The 25,490-nt window shown below is 41.0% G+C and overlaps 1 protein-coding gene across 2 annotated transcripts; it reads left to right on the top strand.

Annotated features, from left to right (window-relative positions):
• Window positions 1-1,098: 1,098 nt before the first annotated feature.
• zdhhc8a (zDHHC palmitoyltransferase 8a) lies at window positions 1,099-13,626 on the top strand. 2 transcript variants are annotated; one of them, XM_076886503.1, is made up of 10 exons: window positions 1,099-1,507; window positions 7,825-7,946; window positions 8,056-8,209; window positions 8,877-9,049; window positions 9,164-9,266; window positions 10,556-10,647; window positions 10,738-10,861; window positions 10,961-11,075; window positions 11,658-11,770; window positions 11,864-13,626. In XM_076886503.1, the coding sequence occupies exons 2-10, from the start codon at window positions 7,867-7,869 to the stop codon at window positions 13,166-13,168; spliced, it is 2,259 nt and encodes a 752-aa protein (XP_076742618.1). In that variant the 5' UTR covers window positions 1,099-1,507; window positions 7,825-7,866; the 3' UTR covers window positions 13,169-13,626. The 2 variants fall into 2 exon arrangements, with proteins under 2 accessions (XP_076742618.1, XP_004538123.1); XM_004538066.4 differs by having other exon boundaries at window positions 1,102-1,507; window positions 8,052-8,209.
• The last annotated feature ends 11,864 nt before the right edge of the window (window positions 13,627-25,490 follow it).

The following is a 25,490-nucleotide window of genomic DNA, read 5'->3' as shown; positions in this document are numbered from 1 at the left end:
AAACAGTGAGATTAAAGGGCCAGCAGCCAAAGCTGTGAGTCCTCTGATAATTGACATCATATGGAGACAAAGAACAGAAACACTCAGTCATCCCCGGGCACCAAATGCATAATTTCCCAACAATCCAAGTAAAGCTTGTTCAAAGACATGTGAATGGAGCTCTGACCGAACGAATTCCTGCCAGCAGTTGAGAGTTTATCGGCACTAATCTTTGGTGCGTAGGAAATCATGACAAAAGTGTCCTAATTATCATCTTTTGTACTGTAGCTAGACTTTGTGATTTTCTCCATGATTTTTTTTAACGATTAGAGAAGGAACATTGTCCTTTTAATTTTACAAAGTTTCTGCCTCTGCCTGCTAAATCTTGAAAATATAACTGTTGTGCATCCTTAAATCTTCTAATCCCTTGGTCTTCCTGGTTAAACCACAGCAGGGGCGTGTCTGGTGGGGTAGAGGTGGCACCAGCCCCTCCCCCCAGTTTTTAAAGATGTATTTTTTTTATTAATCTGCTGATAAATTGCATTATTATAGCTCAAATTACTCAGCAAGAAACTAAGATAATTGGTTACAAAGCTAAAATAATACAGTGTGCACGATTTTGAAAATTGCCCCTACACATACTCATTATGTGGAATGACACTTTTGCGCATGTGGTCCTTTAAACAAATTTTTATCGTAGATATAACGACTAAATGCTGTTTTTTTCACTTTACAAATCAATACAAAATGATTGCCACTTTAACGTAATAAATCTGTAAAAGGACACAGGGCACAATTAATTTCTGATTATTGCGATTTCCGGGACCCCCTCCCTCACGCCCTCTCCTGCCTAGTGGAAACACCCCTGAAAAGCCTTCAAGACAAGGCAAAGAATTTTTTAGTGAATTTTTTAAGTGAAAATGAACGAATTTCTTACACGCACCAGTAAATAACTTACTAACTTCATCACTGCAAACCCTTCACCGATCTTATTTCAGTGGTGTTATTAAGCACTGGTATGAGCAGCAGTGGTCATGTGCAACAATGGTGGGAGAACTGGAGGAAAAGAAGTAGTTCATGAGATCACAGCAGGGGGTCTCAGTCGGCCAAGTGTAGTAGTGCTTCACGTCATTGATGAGTAAAAGCACCACCTTTGGGACAGACGAGAGGCGGCATCTGTGCGCTGCTGGCGGCCGGGACAGACCAACCGGGACGCAGGAGTGAGGAGCGGCTCTGCGGGCTTTTATTTGTATTTTGTTTTTTTGAGCTTTCGGGCTTTTTTTCTTCTTCCTCACCCCTTAACTATGATTGTCGTTGATTGTCGATTTATGAAGGGCTTTGCAAACAAACCAGCAGGGACTTTTGCGGTGTATTCGCCGTGCGTTTCGTCGGTATGAGACACTGATGAGCGTGGAGAGGACAGGATGCCCGCCAGCGGCGCCGACTCGCTGAAACCCAGCGCCTTCATCCCGGTGTGCACGGCCGCCTGCCTCCTGGTCGGCTCTTCCTCCCTGTTCTTCGTCTTCACGTAAGTACGAAAGAGTCACGGGAAACTGGTGTTTTACTGCACGGATCATTCAGCTGAGCCATGCATTCAGACACCTGTCATCCACAGCTACTAAATATCAAATAGATCTGTTTAAGCGTTAGAAAAATATCACACATACCCCCAGTGTCCTCTCTGGCACAGCTAAAGATTATTAAACTGAATGCAATTTACTCCACTTTTATTCTCCCGTTTTTAAATTAACATTTTATTTTGAAAATCCAAGAAGCTGTTAAAAAAAGAGCAAAATTTCCTCTCCTTTGCACTGTCTTCACTCTGCTGGCAGACCCGCCGGGGCTGCTAACATCTGACCTGGTTAGCTGGCAGTTTGGACTTGGGTCTGGGCGCCTGCCCGGTGCACCCTAAGGACCCAAGTGTGAGCACAGTTACTTTACGGGATAAGCCACCCACAATCAGCATGTCTCAGTGTGTCACCGTGACCCATATGTGTCATAAATTTAGCTAAAGGAAATCAAAAGAGGCTACCCCTCTTGCAAAAGCCCTGGAAATTCACTGCAAGGTTTCTCGCAATATGTGACAAACTAAAGAAAATATAGTTTTAAATATGCAATAGAGATGTTAGAGATGATGTTTCAGTCATACTGGCTTTGACCTATTTGTGAGGAAATTGAGGTTATGTCCAAGACTGAAAAGACTCCACCCAAGCCAAATTTGAATATAATATTCTATAATACCCTGAGAATCCAATTTAAACGATGACTATAAATTTGTGTAATTTGTCCAAACATTTCAAAGCTACACAGAGAACTACAAAGTAATACTAATGCACTAAATAATAAAGCTTTTCCATATTCATCATTGACTTTCTGCAGGCTCCCACATCATAGGCTATATGTCAGCCTTCTGACCCCTCAATCTCTGTAGCCATATCTGCCCTAGTTTTTCTCTCTATTCTCAGGCTGTGCACTGTTTCCACTGGAATCTGACACCAGATTGGGGGTATGGGATTAGATTCCTCTGGTTGATGTCATGTCATCCCCCATCTGGGAAAACCAAGTCTGCAATCTTTGAGTTCACAATAGGTTATTTGGAGATAAGAGTCCGAATAAGTGAAAATGTTTACTGTAAATGCGAAGGGATAGTTTTGCAATTCCTTTTTCTTTGATAGTTTCCTGCAATATTTTTCCTGTGTATGTGACTGAAATGTTTTAAATATCCTTGCTTTAGAAGAATGTGAAAATTAAATTCTTGCTCTCCTGTTTAAAACTATGCACCTTTAATCTGGTTAATCTGCAGAGATGTAGCTGTAGAAATCCGTGTGGGTGGATCAGCCACAACATTAAAACCATCTGCCTAATATTTTCGGTTCTTCCTGTACTTCTGAAGGAGATCTAATTATTTAGGGCATGAATAAGTGACCTTTAGGGGTATCCTGTGGTGCTGGCACCAGAACATTGACAGCTGAACCTTTGGGTCATGTGTGTTGAGGAGTGGAGTCTCTGGTTTGTTTTGGTACACCTTGTGGATGGTCAGTTGGATTGGATTTGGGATTGTTGGAGGTTGAGGAGACTGGGCTCTGCTCTTGAGTAATTTTTGAGATTTGTCTATACACATACATAGACACAGCTGCCATTAGGCCACCCACTGGTTTGTGAAGTCCAGCTTTTAAGCCTCAAGCCGAGCATTTTGGCCTTGGTGTGTTAGCTCAGATCTAACTTAAAAAACAAGGGGCATACAGTGGCACCATGTCACCCACAAGTTAGGCCCTCTTTAAAGCAGCGGTCCCCAACCTTTTTTGCACCGTGGAGTGGTTTAATGTCCGACAAAATTTTCACGGACTGGTGATTAAGGTGTCGCGGATAAATAGAACTAAATAAAATGATACGACCTAGACAAACACTGTGGTATTTTGTAAATATAATAGTAAATGCAAATTCACTGTGTAATTGTGTAACTTTATTAGCAGCGTCCTCCTGAAATGCACCAACAACATTGAGAGTAACATCCTCCTCTCTGCCCCTTAATGCTCTCTGGTCGCTATGGTAACGTGTAAATATTTCTTTCAAAATAAGACACACAACTACAACACGGGAAAAGACTGAGTTAACCATAAAACCCCCCCGAAAACCATAAATTTCAGCCTCAACTCTCCCATCTGGGGGTGAGGGGAGGAAAACAGGACAAAAGACACACTGTGGAAGAGAGTCAGAGATTAATAATAACTAATGATTAAATGCAAAGTTTTTTATTAACACACACACAGTGAAAAGAGCTGAGTGAAGAAGAAACATTCAGTGCATCATGGGATGTGGGAAATGCATTGGCTTCACCTCTCACACACGGAAGCCATGTCCTTCTTTTATATACAGTCTATGGTCACATTGTACAGCTGTGTGAGGTTGGTGCTGTTGGAGCATCATTCCCATTGGTGGGTGGGGTGCAACAGTGTTTAAGTGGGTGCTGCATATCAAAGTAAAATCAACTGCAATGCTCAGTGTTTTTTGATGCTGGGGCTGATCATTGTCTCTGTATTGCATTCTTATTATGGAGTGTTTTAATGTGGAATGATTTCCTTTATTCAGAAGTTTTTAAATGTTAGAATACAGAGATGTTGCAAACGGGGAAAACTCTTCAGGCCTGAGACGTATAGAGACATAGAGCTCATAGGCCAGAAACTCTTGAGCATCCCTGCAGACCATCTATATCCTATGAGAGAAAAAAGAAGTCGATGAACTCCTGACATGATAGATTGAAAAGAGACTGCTTAATTGGGACTGCAATGCCAAACCAGCAAAACTAGGACACTGCAAGTGATTGAAAGTGAGTGCAAGTCAGCTGAAGCGACCTTATAACATACACTTTTAATTAATTATCACATTTCTGCAGAACAGAGATCGACATATTCTGACCACAGGACCTCTGAATCCCACAGACTGTATCCCAATCTTTAGATAAACAACAAAACAATATGTCTGTCTTACCGACCAACAGTATAACATTTTGTTATTATTTGTGCAATTTAATGTAAGTGTCTAAAATGCTCTTCTAGCTGTGCGGTCGTACATACTGCATGCAGCTAAAGCAGACTTAAAGGTCACTCACAACTGCCTTAAGCAGAAACATCTTGTTTGAGGAATAAACAGCAGACACTGAGTTTTGTGGACTGCCGGTTAAATAGCTTGTTTATCATATATTTTTTCCTCGAAAAGCAGAGATGGACAGGTGCTGCACTCTGTTCAGCCCGTCCCCTGTAACACTGAATCAAAGGGACATCGTTGTCATCTGCCATAACATCATCGTTTTGGTTCCTGTGAATCATGGAAACACACAGTAGTTAGAGAATACCAGCCAGGACGGCCTTGCACCCTTGAAGTTATGTCCTTTGTGTGTGCTCACGTGCACATTCACAGTATCATTGTTCATGTTTTTAAAGTGTTTTTAGCTTTTAAACCAGAGCAAGGTGACATGAAAATTCCTCTCCAGAAATCGCAGTTACCCTGCAGCCACATCTCCTTTCATCTGCTAATATTCATGCAATTATCAGCGTCAGCAGCTCTCTATGAGCATTAGCAGTACCAGCATGCATACATTCATTTCTGTTTCCAGTCGGGCTTTGGGAGTGTCAGAGGACGACCTTTATATCCGTGGCGGCTCCTTTGTCTTCCTTTGCCTGATAAAATTCACCAGTTAACCGGTTTCCTGCTTTTGTTCCTCTGACCGTGAACTTTTGTTTGGGTCAGTGTTTAAGGTGTGGTGCATTGTTGAACACTGCCAGACCACCAACAAAGAGCAGAAATGAGAAAGAGCAGCAGAAATCCCCCTTGTGCTGTGTTCCAGTCTGCTAGGATGCAAGCATTTTTGCATTGACAAATACTGACATTTAAAAAAGCTACAGTTGCTTAAATGGGCCCCTAACTCCAAAAATCCTGGTTTTAAATTTCTCAAGATCTTGCATGTGATCTGCTTATTAGCAGCAGTTGACTATTTCACAATAGTCAAACGAAGACAGTTATAATATGCTTAACGCTTAAATAACTTACACAGTAAAGACTTTTCAAAGTTGGCTGATCACCTTCAGCCTCTCACGGTCATACTAGACCAAGTTTATGCTGCACTACCAAAACCTTTGAGTGTACTGATCCCATTAATCTGACATTTTATTGATAAATTGCTATTTTAAGTTTTTCACTGAAATTCAAAACACCAAGCTAAAGGTGCAAAAATGCATTCACACTGCGTGTGGAGAATGTATTCACGAGCGGCATTTTCTGCACGGCTATTGTCTCTAGAAATCTGACAGATTATGATGTCATTTATGTAACTGCAGCGCTCACAAAAGGAGCCCTGGCTACTGGCAGTAGTGAAATTGCAGCTTGACCGACTGAGTGGTGTCTGCCGTGCCACTGACCCACTGCAGGGATGAGCGCAGTGTGCAGATTGCAGAGCAGCTTACTGTTCTGCGTGATTTAATAGCGCCCCTGCCCAGACTGTTTCATTAGGTAGGGCCTGCGGCGTAATGAACTGTCCCTCCCTGCGGTCCAGATGGTCTCAGATCAATTGGTGGATGCATCCACATTACAGTCTGGTCCATATCTAGCTTCTCTTCGGTTAAAACGTGGTTTGTGCTTGTAATTTAAGAGATAACTGCAAATGACAATGAGCAGTGTTACTCTGCTTAACGTAACCAATAAACTATGACAGTTTAAGGACGTGAAACATGACCACACTATGTGAGAAGAACTTGGACACAAATCCCTAAAAAACTATGTGGGCTGGAGGCTCGTATTCTGCTCCTTAATGTTTTTCTCACATATTTTTATATTTTAAGATTCAAATCTTTTCATTGTGCGGCATTTTTTCATATCTCAAAAGACGTGTTTTGCTCTGAAAGCGCTGAACAAGGATTGCAAGTTTTGTGAGAAGTTCCCTCACAACAATAAATGTAGTGGCTTTATGCCATGTTATAGAATATATAGTATCATGTTGTGTGATATATGGTCGCCTTGACTGCGTATTCTGTGTGTTAAGCATCTGATGTGAGGAATCCACAATGAACTGGACTGACAGAAATTGTCTGTAATCCAGAGTTCATAATCCAGGGATTACTGTGTTTGCAGCTGGCATGGCATCAGCAGGCATTCCTCCTGCGGGGCGAGACCCCTCCCCCACCCCTGCCCTAAAACCAGCCTGGGTGTGGGTTTGGTGGGTAGGTTTGAGAGGGGGGTTTGGGGATTGGAGGACTCTTAATTTTGTGGCGTTTTCACTTTAAATCAGACTTCGTTTTTAATCAACTATGTTCCATGAAGTCATGTTCGAAATAAATAAATAAATCACGTAACCTGTTTTGACACGTTTTCCCTTTCAGTCCTAAAAGATACATCATGTTATAGTATTTTATTATTGATCTGAACCCATACTGATAAATCCATAAGCAAAAGACTCATAGAGTAGATAGTCCAATCAACTGATGTTCAATCAAACACTGCTAACATAATCCAGTGGATATTAGTCTCTCTCTCGCTCTAATCTCATGCAGTAGAGTAGAATCATTCACAACGGTTTTAATTAGTTAGTAGCGCTCATAGTTTGCAACATTTTATGCAATTAAACAGATCAAAATCCAACTTAACGTTAAATCCGCCAAATCTTCTTTTGACATTTTTTCTGTCCATTTAATTGCTTATTATAGTTATAATATTAATAGTTATATCCATATGAGCCACCCTTTATTGTAGTTCTCTGTCTAGTAGCAGTGTGCAGGCTGTTGTTAGAGGGCTGAACATTTAATGAGTTAGTAGGGTAATTATCTGCAGCTTTTTTTGTTTTGCCTCATCACATAGACACTAACTTTCACATCATTGTGCTGGGATCAGGGATGTCGCGGTGGCTGTCGTTCTATTTTCTGACTTTTTAAAGAGTAAACGATTCAAAAGTCATCGACAGATTATTCGGTAATGAAAGTTATCTATCGTTCAAACCCTGCTGTGTAACGAGGCACAAGGTGCAGAAGGATTCTGTGCAAGGAGAGACCTCCATCGTTTAATCTCCTGTTGTGGGCACTGCTGAGCACACGCTAATACATGCTTATCTGTCACTGTAAACAATTACTTTTGGAATCCACAGCTCTCATCACAATAAATGGGATGAAGATGATCCCTTACAATCGTTTTCTTTTTTTTAAAATTTTGATAGCTGCGTTAAAATTAACCTCTAAGTGTTGCATGCTTGCAGGGCTCAAAAACACCCATCCAGTTATTACAGCTGGAATTTGGATTTGCATAAGTGCAACTGCAGGAAATTGTGTTTATGAATATTCTCATGTGTGTGTTTGTGTTCAGGTGCCCGTGGCTGGCTCTGACCATCTGCCCTGCGGTGCCGCCATGCTGTGCCGTCCTTTTCCTTTTCGTGCTGGCCAACTTTACCATGGCAACCTTTATGGATGCCGGCGTGCTCCCAGTGGGTTAGTAATCAAAGCGAAGGGGTCATGTTTATTATGTTTACAGCAGACTAGATCACTAGTTTATTTGGGAGTTTTATTTTAGCAACTTCACATCTTGTTTCCCAGCCAGCGAGGATGAAGACAAGGATGATGAGTTCCGCGCTCCGCTGTACAAGAACGTGAACGTGAAGGGCGTCCAGGTGCGGATGAAGTGGTGCGCGTCCTGCCATTTCTACAGACCTCCACGCTGCTCCCACTGCAGCATCTGTGATCACTGTGTGGAGGTGAGCGGAAGAAAAACTAGATGATTGAGAGGGTAAAAAACCAAAAAACACAAAAACAAATGCGGTGGGAAATTGAAATGGAGGAATTGTGTGATAAGGGTGTGGAAGGCACGGAGGGACAGATCAAGAGGGAAAATGAGTTGTTGCTTCTGAGTGAGTGTAGCAGTGTGTCGGGAGGAAAGTCAATAAGGGGGATTTCTGCAGGGTGAATGATGGCCAGAGGGTGTTGGAGAGAGAGAGGGAGAGATCTCATTAATCAGGTTAATCCTTTCCTCAGATCCTTTGTGGACTCAGTAGAAATACAATTTGAAAAACGGGCTCAGACAGCATCTACTGAAAAGTATGTGTTTACAAAGCACAGCAGGTATTACTGTTCTATAGCTGCCTTTTTTATTTTTTCTCTCATTTTCTGTGTTTTTATTGTGCTGTGAGCTTTGTGTCTTTATATTTCTGTTGTGTAGCTCGTGTTTTATAGAATTTTCGGTGTACTTGTGTGCTTTTTGCATTTTAAAGGCCCTGTTTTGAATCAGCATCGCAAATTAGCTTAAGCCATAAATGCTGCAGTACGGGATACTGTTTCATGCTACATACATACATACAAACTGTTCTACACCATACCAGCGAAAAACTGATTTTTAGTATTTTTCCCCCTTTCTCAATCTTTCAGGACTTTGATCATCACTGTCCCTGGGTGAACAACTGCATCGGGAGGCGAAACTACCGCTACTTCTTTCTGTTTCTCTTGTCACTGACTTTTCACATGATTGGTGTCTTCACTTTTGGCCTCATATACGTGCTGCACCACATGGATGAATTATGGAAGCTGCACTGCACTGTCACGTATCCTTATGCACACTCAATATATGTGTGCAGCTATCTTTGCTTGCATATTTTGACTATTTTGTCTAACTGATTCTAACTAGAAGTAGTTTTCCTTATCATTGCTTTTCCCAGTTTGGTAGTGATCAGTATATCGGGGCTGTTTCTGATCCCTGTCCTCGGTCTCACTGGATTCCACTTGTATCTGGTATCCAGAGGACGAACCACCAATGAACAAGTCAGTTTTTTCCATACATGTACATTACTGTTGGGAACATAGAAGCATATGAATGAAACTGAAGGACTTAATGATGTTGTATTGTACAATTCTGTGCAAAAGTCATTTACTTCCAAGGAGCCAGAATTTTAATTTTTAAAGTTGTCTTGAAGCAATAGTTCTCCATGTTTTCTGAGGGTCTTTCAAACTTTCCCTTTGGACAAGGGCTGATTGTCTTCAATTATTTTCAGTCCAGGGCTTTTAACTGACTATTTCCAGAGGAATGTTTCTTTTAAAAAATATTGTTAAGCCACTGAACAATGACCTATAAATTGTCCAAGTGTAAAAAAGCACCTAACTATCTACATAAGACAGACAACTTGGCAAAGAATCAGTTTTAAACTGTATCTGTGCTTTGTTACTAGCAGCTTGTGGCAAATGCACATCATTTGTTCCCATTTCTTTAGCCGAGTCTATGAAAAATGCCAAAGATAACACAGTTTGACAAGCATAAAATAGTATAGAAGTACAGAAGAGGCAAGTCTAAAAACTACTTACAGCAGATGGAGTATTAAGTATCATAAAGTCAGGTCCGTATGAAATAGGTGAAAATATAGCAAAGCACTGACACAGGACCTGAGAGATGCATCTGACCCTTCAGCTGATCCATTTGCTGTTCACTGAAGCCTCATCAGAAATGGTCTCAGTGCAAGGCTGGCTTTCAAGAAGCCATTCTTAAGGAAGAGAAACAAGGTGAAAAGGCTGAGGTATGCCAAATTACACAAGAACTAGACTAGAAATCAGTGGCTGATGGAGTGATGAATCCACATGAGAAGTTGTTTAAATTGTCAATATGTGTGGAGGTCAGGAGAGAGGAACAAGACTGAGTGTCTACAGCTGTCTGCAAAACACGGTGGAGGCTCTGTCATGGTTTGGGCTGTATTTCAGTTGCTGGTGTTGGGAATAATCTTTACTGTTCAGCATGACAAAAACACACTGCTATTACTATAAAAGTATAGCTTGATATAAAAGCACACAACTGAACGCTATCAGTTATGGATCGGCCTCTTCAGTGGACCTCAACATTACTGAAGCAGTGTGGGATCATGTTGACAGAGAGCAGAACAAAAGCTTTGATGTCCTTCAGAGTCCTGGGGAACTATTACTGAAGACTGTGCTTCCATGTAGGTTTGCACATTTCAATAAATCACTGCAGCTATTTCCCATTTTCATAGCAAAATGTATGACTTTTGCACAGTACTGTATGTATACACGTAAAAACTCTAATATACTTCCTCATATTTTCACAGGTAACTGGAAAGTTTCAGGGAGGAGTAAACCCTTTTACACGTGGCTGCTGTAACAACTTGGAGCATCTAGTTTGCAGTCCCATTTCTCCAAAGTAAGAAACGTTCTCCTCCTACATCTTCTGCTTAATTTAAACCTTTAAACTAACTTTGTTTTGCTGTCTGTCTTTGTCCTGGGACACCAGGTACACAGCAAGGCCCTGTAGGAAAGCAGTCATCCACATTCAGCCTCCGTTTTTGAGGCCAGAAATTGAAAGGCAGATGCCAGTGAAAGTCAGAGGCAACGGGATACAGAGTCTCCAGAATAAGGTAAGCACGAAGAGCTTAATATTTTCACACACTTATCAAGTGATATATGATGTATGAGCTATATCTCTCATGTCTCTGGCTTTTTTTTTCTTCTGCCAGCAAACCTCAACCGGAGCTGTCAAGCTGTCAGACATCAAACAACCGAAAACTCCACCGCCGCTGCCTCCGAAACCAGACCACGGTCTGTTGAAGAGCCAAGTAGCTGCCATGGATGGTAATTTAAAATGACACATATGCTTATATCCTGTGATAAGCATGCATCTGTAAAGTGAAGCGGCCACATTTTTTGTAACATTTTTTTTAATTAAGTAAGAGAAAAGAGGGACACTTTGAGGACTTAATTATAATTTGATAAATAAACATGTACTGTTGGATTGTGGGCTCATACTCTTCTTCCTGTGCAAACTGCAATGATTACTGCACCAAATGTGCAATAATTACATCTTAAAAGGTTTTTTTTTTATCAAGTCTTTTTTAAAAAGATACATCTTCTGTTATTGGAAGTACTTTTGGTTTTCGAAATCGGTAAAATGGAAACTTGTGACCCACTTTTCATAGGTTTACATCTATATTATCTATCAGAGGGCTTTTGGCGTGTGTGCTTTAGAGAGATTATGGAAAGTATTTAGAGACAAACTAATGCACTGTTGGTTTGTTTTTTATTTTTTTCCATGGGATTTGTTGATGATGAAAAACCAAGAACTCCTTTAAGCCATCTTTGCTCAGATGCATTGGCGGTTTTATTCCATACGTTTGCTGTTGCATGCCATTAATCTGAAGCTGACTTCTTTTTTAGATCCGGGGCATCATAATAAAACCGTCCTTCCTGCATCTATTCCCACCGTGCCACAGCTACGACCTGTCCTTGAGGCTATATCCAGAGGATCATCGCCTGTTCCTCCAGAACAGGTGACTTTCAGAGTTTATTCCTCAGTATATAAGTTTTGGTTTTGATTTGTGTCTGAAAGACTCTGCTGTCTGTTTTGTATTGTTGTGCTTAAGTTGCTGAAGACGTCAGATCAGCAAGGGAGCAACAAAGGTCCTGACCTCCACTCTGAGTCTAAAGGAAGCCCTGTGAGATGCAGCCAACAGGCCAGCCTGCCTGTCCAGCCTTCCCTCCAGACCAGCGCTGTCTCCAGCTCGCTGCAGCTCAACTCTCTGCCGCTGAACTCCCGTTCTCTCACCCTGAAACACACCAGTCGCAGTGGCAGCAAATCCCAGCTGCCAGCCATGCATGCTGACAATTTGGAATCCAGTCCCCGGCCTGGCATCCTGTCCTCTTCCAGCCTGCTGGCCAACCACAACACCAGCAGCAGCAGCATCTCCTATGATAATGTCATTCCTACAGACCCTCAGGCCATGGCTCAGAGAGGGGCCCCTCCAGTCAGCTACCCCCATCACTTTATGACCCTGGGCACAGACGGGAACCTGCAGCGGTCGCATCCTCGCACATACAGTCCCGTGTTTATGGGCATCAGCAGACAGTCTCCTCAGCCTCGAGATCCCTCACCTTCTTTGCAGGGTCTAACCTCCAGGGATGCCTCGCCTTCTTTCCAAGGTTTTATTCAAAGAGTCCCTTCTCCTGCTTTCCAAGGGCTGTTGCCAAGAGACCTTGCATCCCAAAGCGTAATGTCGCGAGATGTCCCACCTTTGGGTTTGGCGATGCGAGATGCTGCTTCTCAGAGTCCTCGAGGTAGTCTTCGGGATCTCATTCCTCCAGACATGACACCTCCGCTGTCTGCTGCTGCGCGCTATGATAACTTTTCAAAAGCCATCATGGCTTCTATTCATGAGAGACGGGAGCTGGAGGAGCGGGAGAGGATGCTCCGTCGCCAGGTGAGGACCCAGGCGCTCTTCAGCCCTGATATGGGGATCTATGACATCCCAAGCAGGAGAAGTTTACCACCGGACAACATTCGACCTCTGGGCTCCCGGGGACCAACTCCGCCAGCCTACGGCTCCAGGGAGTTTCTCATGAGTACGGGCGTCCTAGGTTACAACATCAGGACCTCACCTCTCTCCAGCTCGTCAACATCTTCTCTCACACATGGTCCAAAAACCTCCAGCTCTCCTCTGCAGAATAGCAGCAGCAGCCTACAAAGCAGGGGCAGGTCTTCCTCTCCGGCCTGTTACCCTCCCGAGAGGCCGGCCCCAGGCTTCCCTTCCTCTACGTCCACCCTGCCCCGCTTTTCCTCTTCCTCAACCTCCTCTGCCCCCCTGTACGCCTCCTATGCCAACACGAAACGTTCCTCTCTCCCATACTCCGGCGAGGGGAAAGACTCTGTCACTTTGGGAGCCCTGAAATGAAAAAAGAAAAGAAGGAAAGAGTCATGTTTCTGGTGGTGTGAATGACTCATCTATGCAGCGTTAGTCTCAGTCTTCACAGCTCCGCAGCGTGTAAATAAGAAGCCATTTGGGACTTCCCTTTGTAGGAGGGTGTGGGACAAATAAATACACAATGATGGATACACATAGAAACTATATTCTTGGAAGGTCATGTAAGTTTGAACAAATAAAAAAAAAAACAACCCTGTGAATCTCAGGATAGCTGTGCCTCCTCTTACAGACAGAGGGAGCTCTATAAACTCAGAAGAGCTTTGTGAAGAATACAGATTAACTTATTTGTTTGTATGTCATTTGATAATACTTTTGTGAAACAGTGTAACAATACACTTTGCCTCCTCCTGAACAACAAAAAAAGAAAACTCCCTGTTTAGTAGAATTTTGTAGCTGTTTATATGAATAAACCTATTTTGTAATTTCCACTTATGTTATTTATTTGTGATGTGAATTGCCACTAAAACACCATCCAGGGTTCCAGCAGTTCATTCAGTATAAAGGGTCTCACAATAATATTTCGCTATAAATTATAAAATTCTTCTATAATACCAAAAAACAAACAAACTGTGGATATACTCATAGGAACCTATAAAATGAGCAGTTGTGTCTCTACTGCCAGCCATGTTTGGGCCAATCGAAACTCTGATATGACTGCGACACATCACGTCACAAGCAAAATAACAGTATTTCCAGCAGGACGTGAGAATAAAGTGCTTTACTTCCCTTCTATGTAAAGTTTAACCACACCTGCTATAAATGAAAGCCTGCAGAGTGTGTAATAAAACTGAAAAAGGCAAAATAAATAAAGATAATAATAATAAAAAACCTCAGGCTTTAATAGAAATTGCTAGAACACATATTTGTTTAGCAATGATGATAATACAAGTGGATAAAAATATTTATATCATGAGTCCGTAAGGAGTGCGATAGGTATATTAGGGTAGTGGCTCCATACTGCCACTCTCTGCACCAAATTTGTGCACGGCACCCTCTAGTGAACAATTTCAGAAGGAGGCATAATGTTCAGCTAGAGCAGCATGATCCAGCAGATGATGCAGTTTTGGGTAAAATGCCAGAAAACAGCATGATGATGTCTATGTCAGGGGCTACGAGTAATGGAAAAGACCATAGGAGGCTCTAGCTCAAATGCAGTTTTATTACATAGTACGAGTGGGTCACATTAAGTTAATTAGAAAGAAAAAAGAAATGTCACCAAGACTTCATTCATCTACAAGAGGTGGTGTTAATGCTTCACAAGCATCAGATGAAGAATCAAGTGACAGATTTTTCTATTTTTTTCTGCTTCCGACAGCTTAAACGGGTCCGTTCTTCTGGTCGACCTTCAGCGCCAGAGCAAACTTATGACTAACTCAGTGTTTCTGGCAGAAATATTTCTGATAACAGGAACTTTTACTACGTCGAGCCCGGATAGACTGTCTTTGTTTAGGCAATAAATGACAAGATTCAACGCTCTGAGGCCAAGTTTGCAGGTGAGTTATTGTTGCGTTTGACCTCAGGGCGGACAGAAGTGCAAAGATGACAGAAAGTCTTGAAAGGCTTGAATGATTTAAAGTGCTGGCAGGAACTTCCAGCACTGCTGACAGATCTCTCACCAGTGTGGTAAATTCAAAAAAGCTCACGCTTCGCAGCTTAGTTAAAGACCTGACAACAAAAGACGTGAAACATGACACATACACACACAAAAAGGAAGCCTCTCCATTACGGTGCCAGAGTGCAACAATTAAAATGTAAACAACATTGTTAGGCAGTCATCAGAGTGCTTGTTATTGGCAAAAATGTCTAACACGTTTACAGATTGCATTACACAGCCTTTTCTGTGAAGACTGTGAAGATGACAGTGAGAAACTCAGAGGGGGGAGGATGACAGACAATGTCGGGACCTTAAAAGCAATGCGAGAATCCAGGAGGAATATGAATAAGCTGCAAATTATACGAGTCACTGACATATTCTTGTCAAGGAGCTGCGAACCAGTGCTCCATGCCACTTTTTTAGAAGTGCGCTTTTATTTATTTGCAGTAGCAACAAATGTGCAGCAGTGAAACGTTGCAAAGCCCAACACTACAGTCGTAAAAAGCCATAAAAGACTCAATCGGGTCAATCGTGACGAGGCATTTCCAATTCCTCTTTAAAAGCCTTTTCAGCTTAAATGTAAAAGGATCGGGTTATTAAATATCACTTTTTTAAGATAACAGGCACATTTCTTCTCTAAAGCTCTGATTCAGGTTTATACTTGCTGTTTCCTTGGCTACTAATGTAAGAGCTAGTAGGCAGCGCTCTTTTAATATGTAAACACTGAGCTGGCTAAAGTTTAAAAAGGTGAAGCTTCAGAGTACGTAAAGTAAAACAACCCAGTGAGGACTGGTTGGATGTGTAGCAGTAGGAAAAAAAGAGCTTCCTTGGCAGCACCTCAAAGCAGTTAAAGATGCAGACATGATCAAGACGACCTGCTGAAGTTCAAACAGAGCATCAGAATGGGGAAGAAATATGGTTTAAGTGATTTTGAACATAGCATAGTTGTTGATGTCAGACGGGCTGGTGTGAGTGTTTCAGATTTTCACCACACAACCACCTCTAGGGTTTACAGAGAATGATCTGAAAAAGAGAAAATATCCAGCGAGCAGCAGTCCTCTGGGTGAAAATGTCTTGCTGATAGCAGAGGAAAACGATCAGACTGCTTTGAGCATAAGGAAGGGAGCAGTAAATCAGGTAACCACGTGTTACAATCACAGCATGCAGAAGAGCATCTCTTGAAGCATCTTGAAGGCTACAGCAAGCAAAGACCACACAGATCCCACTGATGTCAGCTAAGAACAGGAAACAGAGGCTACAATTTGCGCCGGTTCACCAAAATTGGACAATTGTTCAGCTAAGACTTGGTTTCTGCTGTGATATTTGGATCATAGGGCCAGAATCTGGTGTAAACAACATCAAAGCATGGATCCATCCTGCCTTGTATCAACCACACAAATTTCAGGTTGCTGGTGGCGTAATGGTACGGAGGATAGTTTCTTGTAACACTTTGGGCCCAACTGAGCCTCGTTTTAATGCCATGCACAGCCTACCTGAGTGTTGTTGCTGACCACGTCCATCCTTTTATGACAACAGTTGGTTGAGGAATGTTTTTAGCACCTTGTTGAATCGGTCCCATGAAAAATTAGCCAAAAAGTAAGGTACAAGTTGTACCTAATAAAGTGGCCAGTGAGTGTAGACTTTAATTGGATAATGTCAAGATTTTTAAAATGACAGTAATTGAGTTGCTGCCTTGTCTGTTCCACTCGGCAGATGTAGGCTGTGATGCATAGTTTTGTTTGCCAAATGCAAAGAAGATGAAAAAGAAAACAAATAAAATTTTTGTGGCTGAATTGAGATTTTTCTTTCCACTCTGGACAGATGTCGTTATGAAAATGTCTGGGAAACAGCGTGGGCAAACATCACATGTTTTTAAAAAATAAGACAGCTCAGCGCTGAGACGGATGCCACGGGCTTAAAAGGGAGAAAACGTTTCTGTTTCTGCTCCATTGAAACTTAAAACAATGGCATCAATCAACACACGAACAAATCTCGGCGACGATTTTCACACTTGGTCAGGTTTTCTTCTCAAGGGTGGTTTAATTTAAAGCGCTAATGCCTTGTACTTGTTCAAATGTACATCAGGGACACAATGAAGCATCACAATCCCATTGTGACAGATGAGCACACAACACAGTAGCAGAAACCCACACATCACATCACATGCATGTGCTATGCATTTCATTTGAGGCTACATATCCAGAAGCATACATCATTCTTGTGGTTTTCATATTTTCCACTTTTCACCCTTTCGACTTCAAATCTTACTCATGCGTGTGCTGTAGAAATCACTCACTTTAATGAAATGCATTTGGATGCCATGATGTGATGTTTTTTCCTCCTTCGCTCTGTTGTTTTCTTGCTGTCTCGCCCTCCTCCCCCGTCTCCCCATCTCCAGCCTCCTTTTTTTTTCTAGCCGGGGGTAAAGTGATAATGACGGTAATGACAGGGATGCTGTGCAAAGACGGGATTGCAGGTTGTTGAGTTAGAGGAAAGGGATCAAAAGTATTCTGTGCAGGCTGTGTTGTCTGGAAAGCCCTCCATCTTACATCATGCTATTTTTACCGTCCATTACAAACATGTCTGTCTAATCTACATTGTCTCAGCTTTAATCTCAAAGTGCGAAACTATTGCAGCTTGGTTGCTGTGCAAAAAAATAAAAACATAAACCCCAAATATGCATGCTGGCGGATTTAAATGACACATCCAACTTTAAACAGTCATTAAGGGTTTGTGTGCGCGTTGAAAGAGTTATTTGTTTCTGTAATTGTTTCCCCTGTAGAGTGAAGAGACGCACAACCCACCACGCCGGGTTTTTGAGCGCAGGCTTTTTCTCCTTTGTGCTTCCTCGGCTTTCTTATCAGAAATGTTTCGGTCTTATTTTTGTGTCAGTCAAAGCAGCAGTAGCTTCACTTTTTAGTGTCCCGAGCACCGCTTCTGTGTAAATCAAAAGAAAAACCCTAATTATATAACAATTAATATTCAGTACTTAAACTATTGAGCTGTACTCTGTAATATATGCTTTGTGCCTCTGGATAAATGCTTCTTTTCTGCAGTGCTGCTGGTCTTCTCACATACATGTTATGGGGACTCGTGCTAACCTCTTTACATGATCTGATTTGATCCCAATCAATCCGGAAGTCGCCTAAATCTTTGATGAAACTTCTTCAATTGCAGCTGACTGACCTACATTCGTGCCAATGACTGTGGAGCGGTATCTTCCTCCCTCTCTCTCTATTTCTTTCCACCTCATTGATATGCCTGATGATCAGAGGCATCGCTGAACTAGCTGATTGTCATTTTCAGCTGCAGTGGCACTGATGCATTTCATTTCCCTCCCCGGGCTCTCTGTTGGTGTGATTAAGAAGTCGCTGCAGTGACACTCGACAAGGAGGATTTGGATTAATAGCAGCACTTGCTCTTTTTCTTTGTCAGACGGGGGCACATTTTATAATATTTACATTATTTATAAAGTCACTGGGAAGGGGATGCCACGTAGCACCGCTTGAAGCAAAGTTGCTCTCCGTGCAGGTGATGCTGGGAGGCAGCTATTGCTGTTTCTACAGGCTGCCAACGGGGCGCAGCATTTAGTCAAAGTGAAAAGTCAGGACACAAGGTAAAGCTTTGCCATCTATAGTCTGAAGACAGACTCTCAGTCTGACAGGAGCCCCTCTAGAAGCAGCAGGATTTGCACAGATTTTTTCTTCTTCTTAAGTTTCACTCGCTGAAAATAAATGTGTAGATCATCTTTAAATATTTGAATATGAAAATATGAAAGCTGACCTTTCTCTCCTGGAGCCGAATCGGTGACCTTTTCTGGTATTTCCAGCGTTATTATGCGCTCTGGGTGGCACCACCATCTGAAATATGAGCAGCATTCAACACTGCTGGCACCAATTTCCTGTGCTTTTTTTTTTCTTTTTTGTAAACTCTTATAGATGTTTTGTCTCGGTATTGAAATGAATTAGCCTCAGCTGCACATGCCAGCTGAACAGAGCAGAGGTGGGTAGTGCGGGGGTTTAATTAGGACAGAAGTCTGCGTTGAACGTGTGCCTCTGTGCGGCTGCAGGAAAAGGTTGTGAAATGCCCCGCTGAGCACCAAAGACTGTGTGGGCATTTCATTGCAATTAATGTATCACAATACACAATGTAATGTAATATGTTTTCTTCTCTGTGGGTGTTTGTCAGCAGACCCTTCTTGCTGCACTGTACTGCTCAGCCTCAGTGTGTTTGTGTGTATAGATTATGGGCAGCAATAATTACATTCATCTCTGCCATACTGTAGAAGCAATTTAGTAGCCTTCATCACATGCACTTAAAGGTGGTGTGTGTGACCGCAGAAGTGTGCGTGTGTGTTTCAGATGAAGTAATAAACAGTGCAGAACAGGGTTACTATTCACTCTTTACTTTAGAAAACATAGTTTCATGTGCATATTTGTGTAAAGGTGTGGGAAATTAATAAAAGATGTGAGAAAATCTATGAGATGAAGATATTTCCTGGTATAACAGTTGGTCAGAGTCTTGGCAAATGCTCATATATTAAATAGATTCTAAGCACTCAACAATGACCTTAACTGATACTTTGTATTCGCCACAAAGGGTCCCGGCTTTCTGAGTTTCAAGGAAAGTCTTGTAATTCATCAGTTTGTGACAAAAGAATAAATTGCACTTGTTAGACTATTAAACTATCATAAAAGGCGTGAAAAAAAAATCGTTAAACCTTGAATCTGTGGAAAGTTTTAACCCTTTCATGTTGCGATTCTCAAAGAGGGACTTGTTTGAATGGCCTGTTTGTGCACAAAGCTGCAACGGGTAGAATTAAAAAGGTTTCTGATTTGTCATAGTGCAGTGGTAGTGTTATAAAACAATGCAGCTCAGTAGAAACATCTATTTATCTGACCCGAGTATGTAAAATAACGCATTTACCTATAAACACAGATTGCCCCAGTTTTCAGTGATTTGTCTTTGTCTGATAGATGTGCAAACTGGATACAAATTTCTGCATATAGTGCTGGCTGTTGTATTTTTAGCAACGATAGAGTCCAGTTTTACATTCTGTTCCCAATTGCACTCATTGAATAAAGAAATATTGGAGACCATGGAAACAAAGAAGAGAGAAATCTCCTATTTATCTCAGAAAGTCCGTTCTCGTATTTCTAAACAACACAGCAAAATGATGGATTATTTAAACTCTCATAAATGTACTGTAGTCTTGCTATTATGATCTGAGATGTGCTTCAGGTTTAAGAGCAGTGTATCCCTTGGAAACTAAAGTAGAGTCACTGAATACAAAACCACACTGATAGCTGAATTCTTGTCTAGATGCATGGTGCAGTTTTCCACCATGATCCACAGACCCTGAGGGGATACTGCGAGACAGGTTGATGAACGTTAAAATAATGCGGCTGTTATTGCATTAATCAGGGTCACTGAATAAAGAAGTATAAACATAAAACATGGGAAAAAATGCAAAAAGCGTTTGCAAAGTACCAAAGACACATGAATAAATATGGCGAGGGAGGACAGTGAAAATTTATATCTAGTCCATGGACTAACACAGTATTCAATTTTTATGTATATAAATATATACTTGTGTAAGGCATATGCAATGTTTATGGAAGTCTATGGAAAATGGGGGATTGTACTTATAATTTTATTTTAGCATGGCACAATAACCTACTTTTCCCTCCTTTTTTGACTTTTTATTTGCATAATATCTAATATAAATACACTGACCTGTCAATAAAAGTTGTACACTTGAATATTTCATTAGACAGACTTTAGCTTTCATGGTGGCACACATTCGCTGTGGCATCGTTTCAATTAGCTGATGCAATGTCACAAGCTTGTTTCACCAAGATCTGCCATCGCGATTGGAGAATTGGGCCGCTGTGTAAAGTCTTCTCCAGCACATCCCAGATATTCTCAAATTTCCAATCCTCTGAGTCTCTTCGCTTGGCTGTGACTTCGCTGTGATTTTTACAGTTGACTTTTTACAATTTCAAGATTTTTTTCCAGAGCACATCTCTTCTTTGAATCTGCCAGTTCAAAATGATTCTTCCAAGTTTTAATAATGCACTGATAAGCTCTTAATCCAATATTTAGTTCAGCACCCTCCTTCGATTTTCCATTTACTTGATGCAGGCTAATAATGTGGCCCTCCTGAAATCGAGTAAAATCTTTTTCAACCCACCAGGTATGCATTCAAACATAATTAAATAATCTGTTGTCAGCAATGTATATTAATAACTCCAGTCATTATTCAGTGGTATACTTTCAGTTACTTAGTTAAATCCAGGCGGTGGTTTTACCACACAACACAAAACAAACCCACCCATTGATGGGTGTGTTTAAAACCCTTGACGGTACTGTATATCTATTGAATAATAAGTAAAACAATGAATCATCTCTCAAATCATGAGATGCAGGATTGTATATTATTAATGCTTTTCAAAAATAATACCAAATAAGTAACAGGAATGGAAACAACACTAGTAAGCTGTTGATTCAGGTTGTGCTTAACTGGTTCACGTCCTCTCTGATTAAATGAAAAATGTTTATTTAAGCAAAAAATGATCAGTCCAAGCTGGCCAGAGTGAGGCACTAATTAGGGGCAGCTCTGCTATGCTGATGACACCCAGGTTTATATCCATTTAAAGCCAAATGCTGCTCTCCTCTCTCTACCAGCTGTTTTCAAGCAAATTGTAAGTCTTGATGTCATTTTTGACAGTACAGTCTCCTTTGATGGTGTCACACCCCATCTTCATGCACCTGTTCCCCTGTTGATCAGACCTTGATTTCTTTTTTTCTTGTCACAAATAAAAGTCTTGAATAAAAGTATCCAAGAAAAAACATAATATTAATATAAAATTTCTTTAAAAACTGACAAATTGAAAGTATTTTCTTCAAAAATCTGCAAGCAGTCTTAGGTGTGTTGCACGCATTTTGCAGTGATTACAGCAGCAACATCATGGAAAATTCCTGAATGTTAATGTCCCCACACCCCCGCACTCTCTAATATTTAATGGCACTCTACAGCGTTTATGATCTGTTCACTAATTGATTAAACAAATAAAAATGCAGAGCAGCATCAAGACTTTGCTGATGTTATCGAGGAATTTGGTAATATTTCTTTTAGAATCAATAAATTCATGTCCCTTTTCAGTGTACCTGGACTACAGGAAATACTTTTATTTTGATGTTATTCTTAAGTAGGTGATTTATTTCCTACACATGAAATCTTTCAGCAACACCATTTCACACCCCCACGTGCTGTTTTATCAACAGCTGCTGAAGTATTGACGTCTGCACATGTTTGAGCTGGACTTTGCTGTCTGGGTCAAAGCAGAGAAAAGTAATTTATTTAGCTGATGTGGCTTATTTATTACATCCTCATCCTCTTTTTTTTTCTTTTGCTGCTACTGTCATTATGTTTTGCTGTAGTACTGGATATTTATTTGGTGCTTATTTTCAAATGAATGTCATGGTAGATGAATGACACCTGATGATTAAACATGTGGCAAACCCAGCGGAGGAAGGTCTCCAAACACTGAAAATGTCTATGGTAGTTGGTGTGCTGAGGCTCAAATGGGTGAGAGAGGGTAAATGGTCACTTGGGGTTTGAATCCAGAAAGGCCACTTAAGTGGACGGACTGAGTAATGAGTTCACTGTAGGAGGGTTAATTCAGGCTGAAGTTAACGGCTGGAAGTTAAAAGCAGTTCAGTAAAAATGAAGGAGCCTGCAGGCAACACATGCTGTCACACTGAAAAGATGTGTGTATATCAGGTGGGTACAGACTCTTTGTGCCACAGCAGCTCTTACTGTCATTCAGCAGTGAAGCAATTTCTCTATTCAGCCTGTAGACAAAATACAGAAAAAACTCCTTGAGTGAAATTTGCGGTTTAGACTTATTTAATGCTTATGTGCAATCTGTTGCAAGTTTAAGATCTGAAATATGGAAAGAAGCCCACAGAAAAAGACAGATTGGCTCACAGATTAATACAGCTGGCATTCTGTACCCTTAAGTGTAGTAAAGTCAAAGTAATTTCCCAAAATTCACAACCTTGTAAATGTCAATAAATGTCATCAAATTCATTTTAAACATTAAAAGGCCTCATCCATCATAATTCACATTTAAAGAGCTCAGCAGCGTCATTCTCTCACACTAACTCAAATTCATCTGTCAGTATCAAATATTAAATCTGGTCACTTATAACTTGAAATAGGCCTGCATATATTCATGTTTTTTTTTAAACAAACTGGAACAAATTGAGACAAGGTTTGGTCAAGATGTAAGATTAAGATTTAATAGGTGTTTGGTTTAAAGAGCACTCTCTAGGTTTGTGAGCTTTTAAAAAAATCCATCTCCGTCCCATTCACAAAGTTTTGCGCCATCTGCTAACTGACTAATAATCATGTTTGGATTTGTGACCAAACCCTCTCTGAAATCCTGCACCATACTTTTCTTTGTCATGATCCCTGACGTGGTACCAGGATCTTGTGTTTTTATGGCTTGAATTTTTGTTTACTATTTGGTTCTTAGTTTTGTTTAATATTTTGATTCTGATTCTCATTCATTCCTTAGTATTTCAATTCCTTGATTATCTCATGTGTATAAATAGTCCTTCCCCCGAGAATTTGTCTTGTCATATGGTTACCATTCTGTTTGCTTACTTGGTTTTATGTTCTTTACTTTATTAAACTGTGTGTAGGACTTCATTAGTTTTGTTCATGGATTTTGCAAAATCCACATTGATTGACTTGTACGTTTATATCAGTCTGCCTCTTTGCACTCCTATCCAGACTCAACAGCTGTAATAGTTTTCATATCTACAGTGGATAGTGATAGTGAAGATTATTTTAGGGGGAAAAAAATTGGCAACAAGGGCATGGAGTTCACTAGAGTTTCACAGGGTGCCACTGGAATCCTCTTCCACTCCTCCCTGATGACATCATGGAGCTGGTGGATGTTAGAGACCTTGCGCTCCCCCACTTTCCATTTGAGGATGCCCCACAGATGCTCAATAGGGTTTAAGTCTGGAGACATGCTTGGGCAGTCAAGTACCTTTACCCTCAGTTTATTTAGCAAGACACTGGTCTTTATGGAGGCGTGTTTCGGGTCGTTATCATGTTGGAATACTGTCCTGTGGCCAGGTTTCTGAAGGGAGGGGATCATGCTCTGCTTCAATATGTCACAGTACATGTTGCCATCCACAAATCCATTCCCTCAATTTACTGTAGCTCCCCAGTGCCAGCAGCACTCATGCAGCCCAAACAATGACATCCTACCACCGTGCTTGACTGTAGGCAAGACACACTTGTCTTTGTACTCCTCACCTGGTTGCTGCCACACACCCCTGACCCATCTGAACCAAATAGGTTTGTCTTGGTCTCATCAGACCACAGGTAATCCATGTCCTTAGTCTGCTTGTCTTCAGCAAACTGTTTGCAGGCTTTCTTATGCATTATCTTTAGAAGAGGCTTCCTTCTTGGAGGACAGCCATGTGATGCAGTGAGTGGCGTACGGTCTGAGCACTGACAGGCTGACCCTCCACATCTTCAACCTCTGCAGCAATGCTGGCAGCACTCATACATCTATTTTCAAAACACAACCTCTGGATATGACACTGAGCACGTGCACTCAACTTCTTTGGTCGATCATGGCGAGGTTTATTCTGAGTGGAACCTGTCCTGTTAAACTGCTGTATGGTCTCGACCACCGTGCTGCAGCTCAGTTTCAGGGTGTTGGCAAACTTCTTATAGCCTAGGCCATCTTTATGTAGAGTAACAATTCTGTTTTTTTCAGATCCTCTGAGAATTCTTTGCCATGATGTGCCATGTTAGACTTCCAGAGACCAGTATGAGAGTGTGTGAGAGCAATAACACCAAATTCAACACACCTGTTCCCCATTTACACCTGAGACCTTGTAAAACTAACTTGTCACATGACACGAAGGAGGGAAAATGGCTAATTGGGCACAATTTGGGCATTTTCACTAAGGGGTGTACTCACTTTTGTTGACAGCGGTTTAGGCAGTAATGGCTGTGTGTTGAGTTATTTAGAGGGGACACCAAATTTACACTGTTAAACAAGCTGCACACTGACTGCTTTACATTGTATCAAAGTGTCATATATTCAATATTGTCCCATTAAAAGATATAACAAAATATTTACAAAAATGAGAGGGATATATGTATGTACGTGTATGTATATATATATATATATATATATATATATATATATATATATATATATATATATATATATGGATGTTGCTTTGATTTTCTTTTGCTTTTTTTTTTTTTAAATTTCATGAAAATGTTGTATTAAGCATAATCTGTTGATCTCTGAGACATAAAAACGAAGGCTCCTCTGGAAGAGCCACATGAGTGATTTCAGTAGATACTCCACTGATGTGTATATTTTAAATGAAATTGCACACGACAGGTTTTTCACTAACAAAGGATTACGTGAAATGACAACGAGGCAAGGATGATTGCCTTACTGTTAAAAGAAACACACTTCAAAGATGCAGATGTGTTAGATTAGAGAAGGACAAGCTGTAGACTGTGAAAGACTATGCAATATGAAAGATCAATGATAGCGAGGGGTTCTCTTAAATCAATAAGACAGACAGCTGGAGAGCACTGGTCTGTGGATGATAGCAAATCATTTTTTATGTGAATTACTGCTGTCT

The sequence above is a fragment of the Maylandia zebra genome, linkage group LG7 (assembly GCF_041146795.1).
Source record: "Maylandia zebra isolate NMK-2024a linkage group LG7, Mzebra_GT3a, whole genome shotgun sequence".
NCBI classification, from domain to species: Eukaryota; Metazoa; Chordata; class Actinopteri; order Cichliformes; family Cichlidae; genus Maylandia; species Maylandia zebra.
This window is presented reverse-complemented; position numbering and strand designations above follow the sequence as displayed.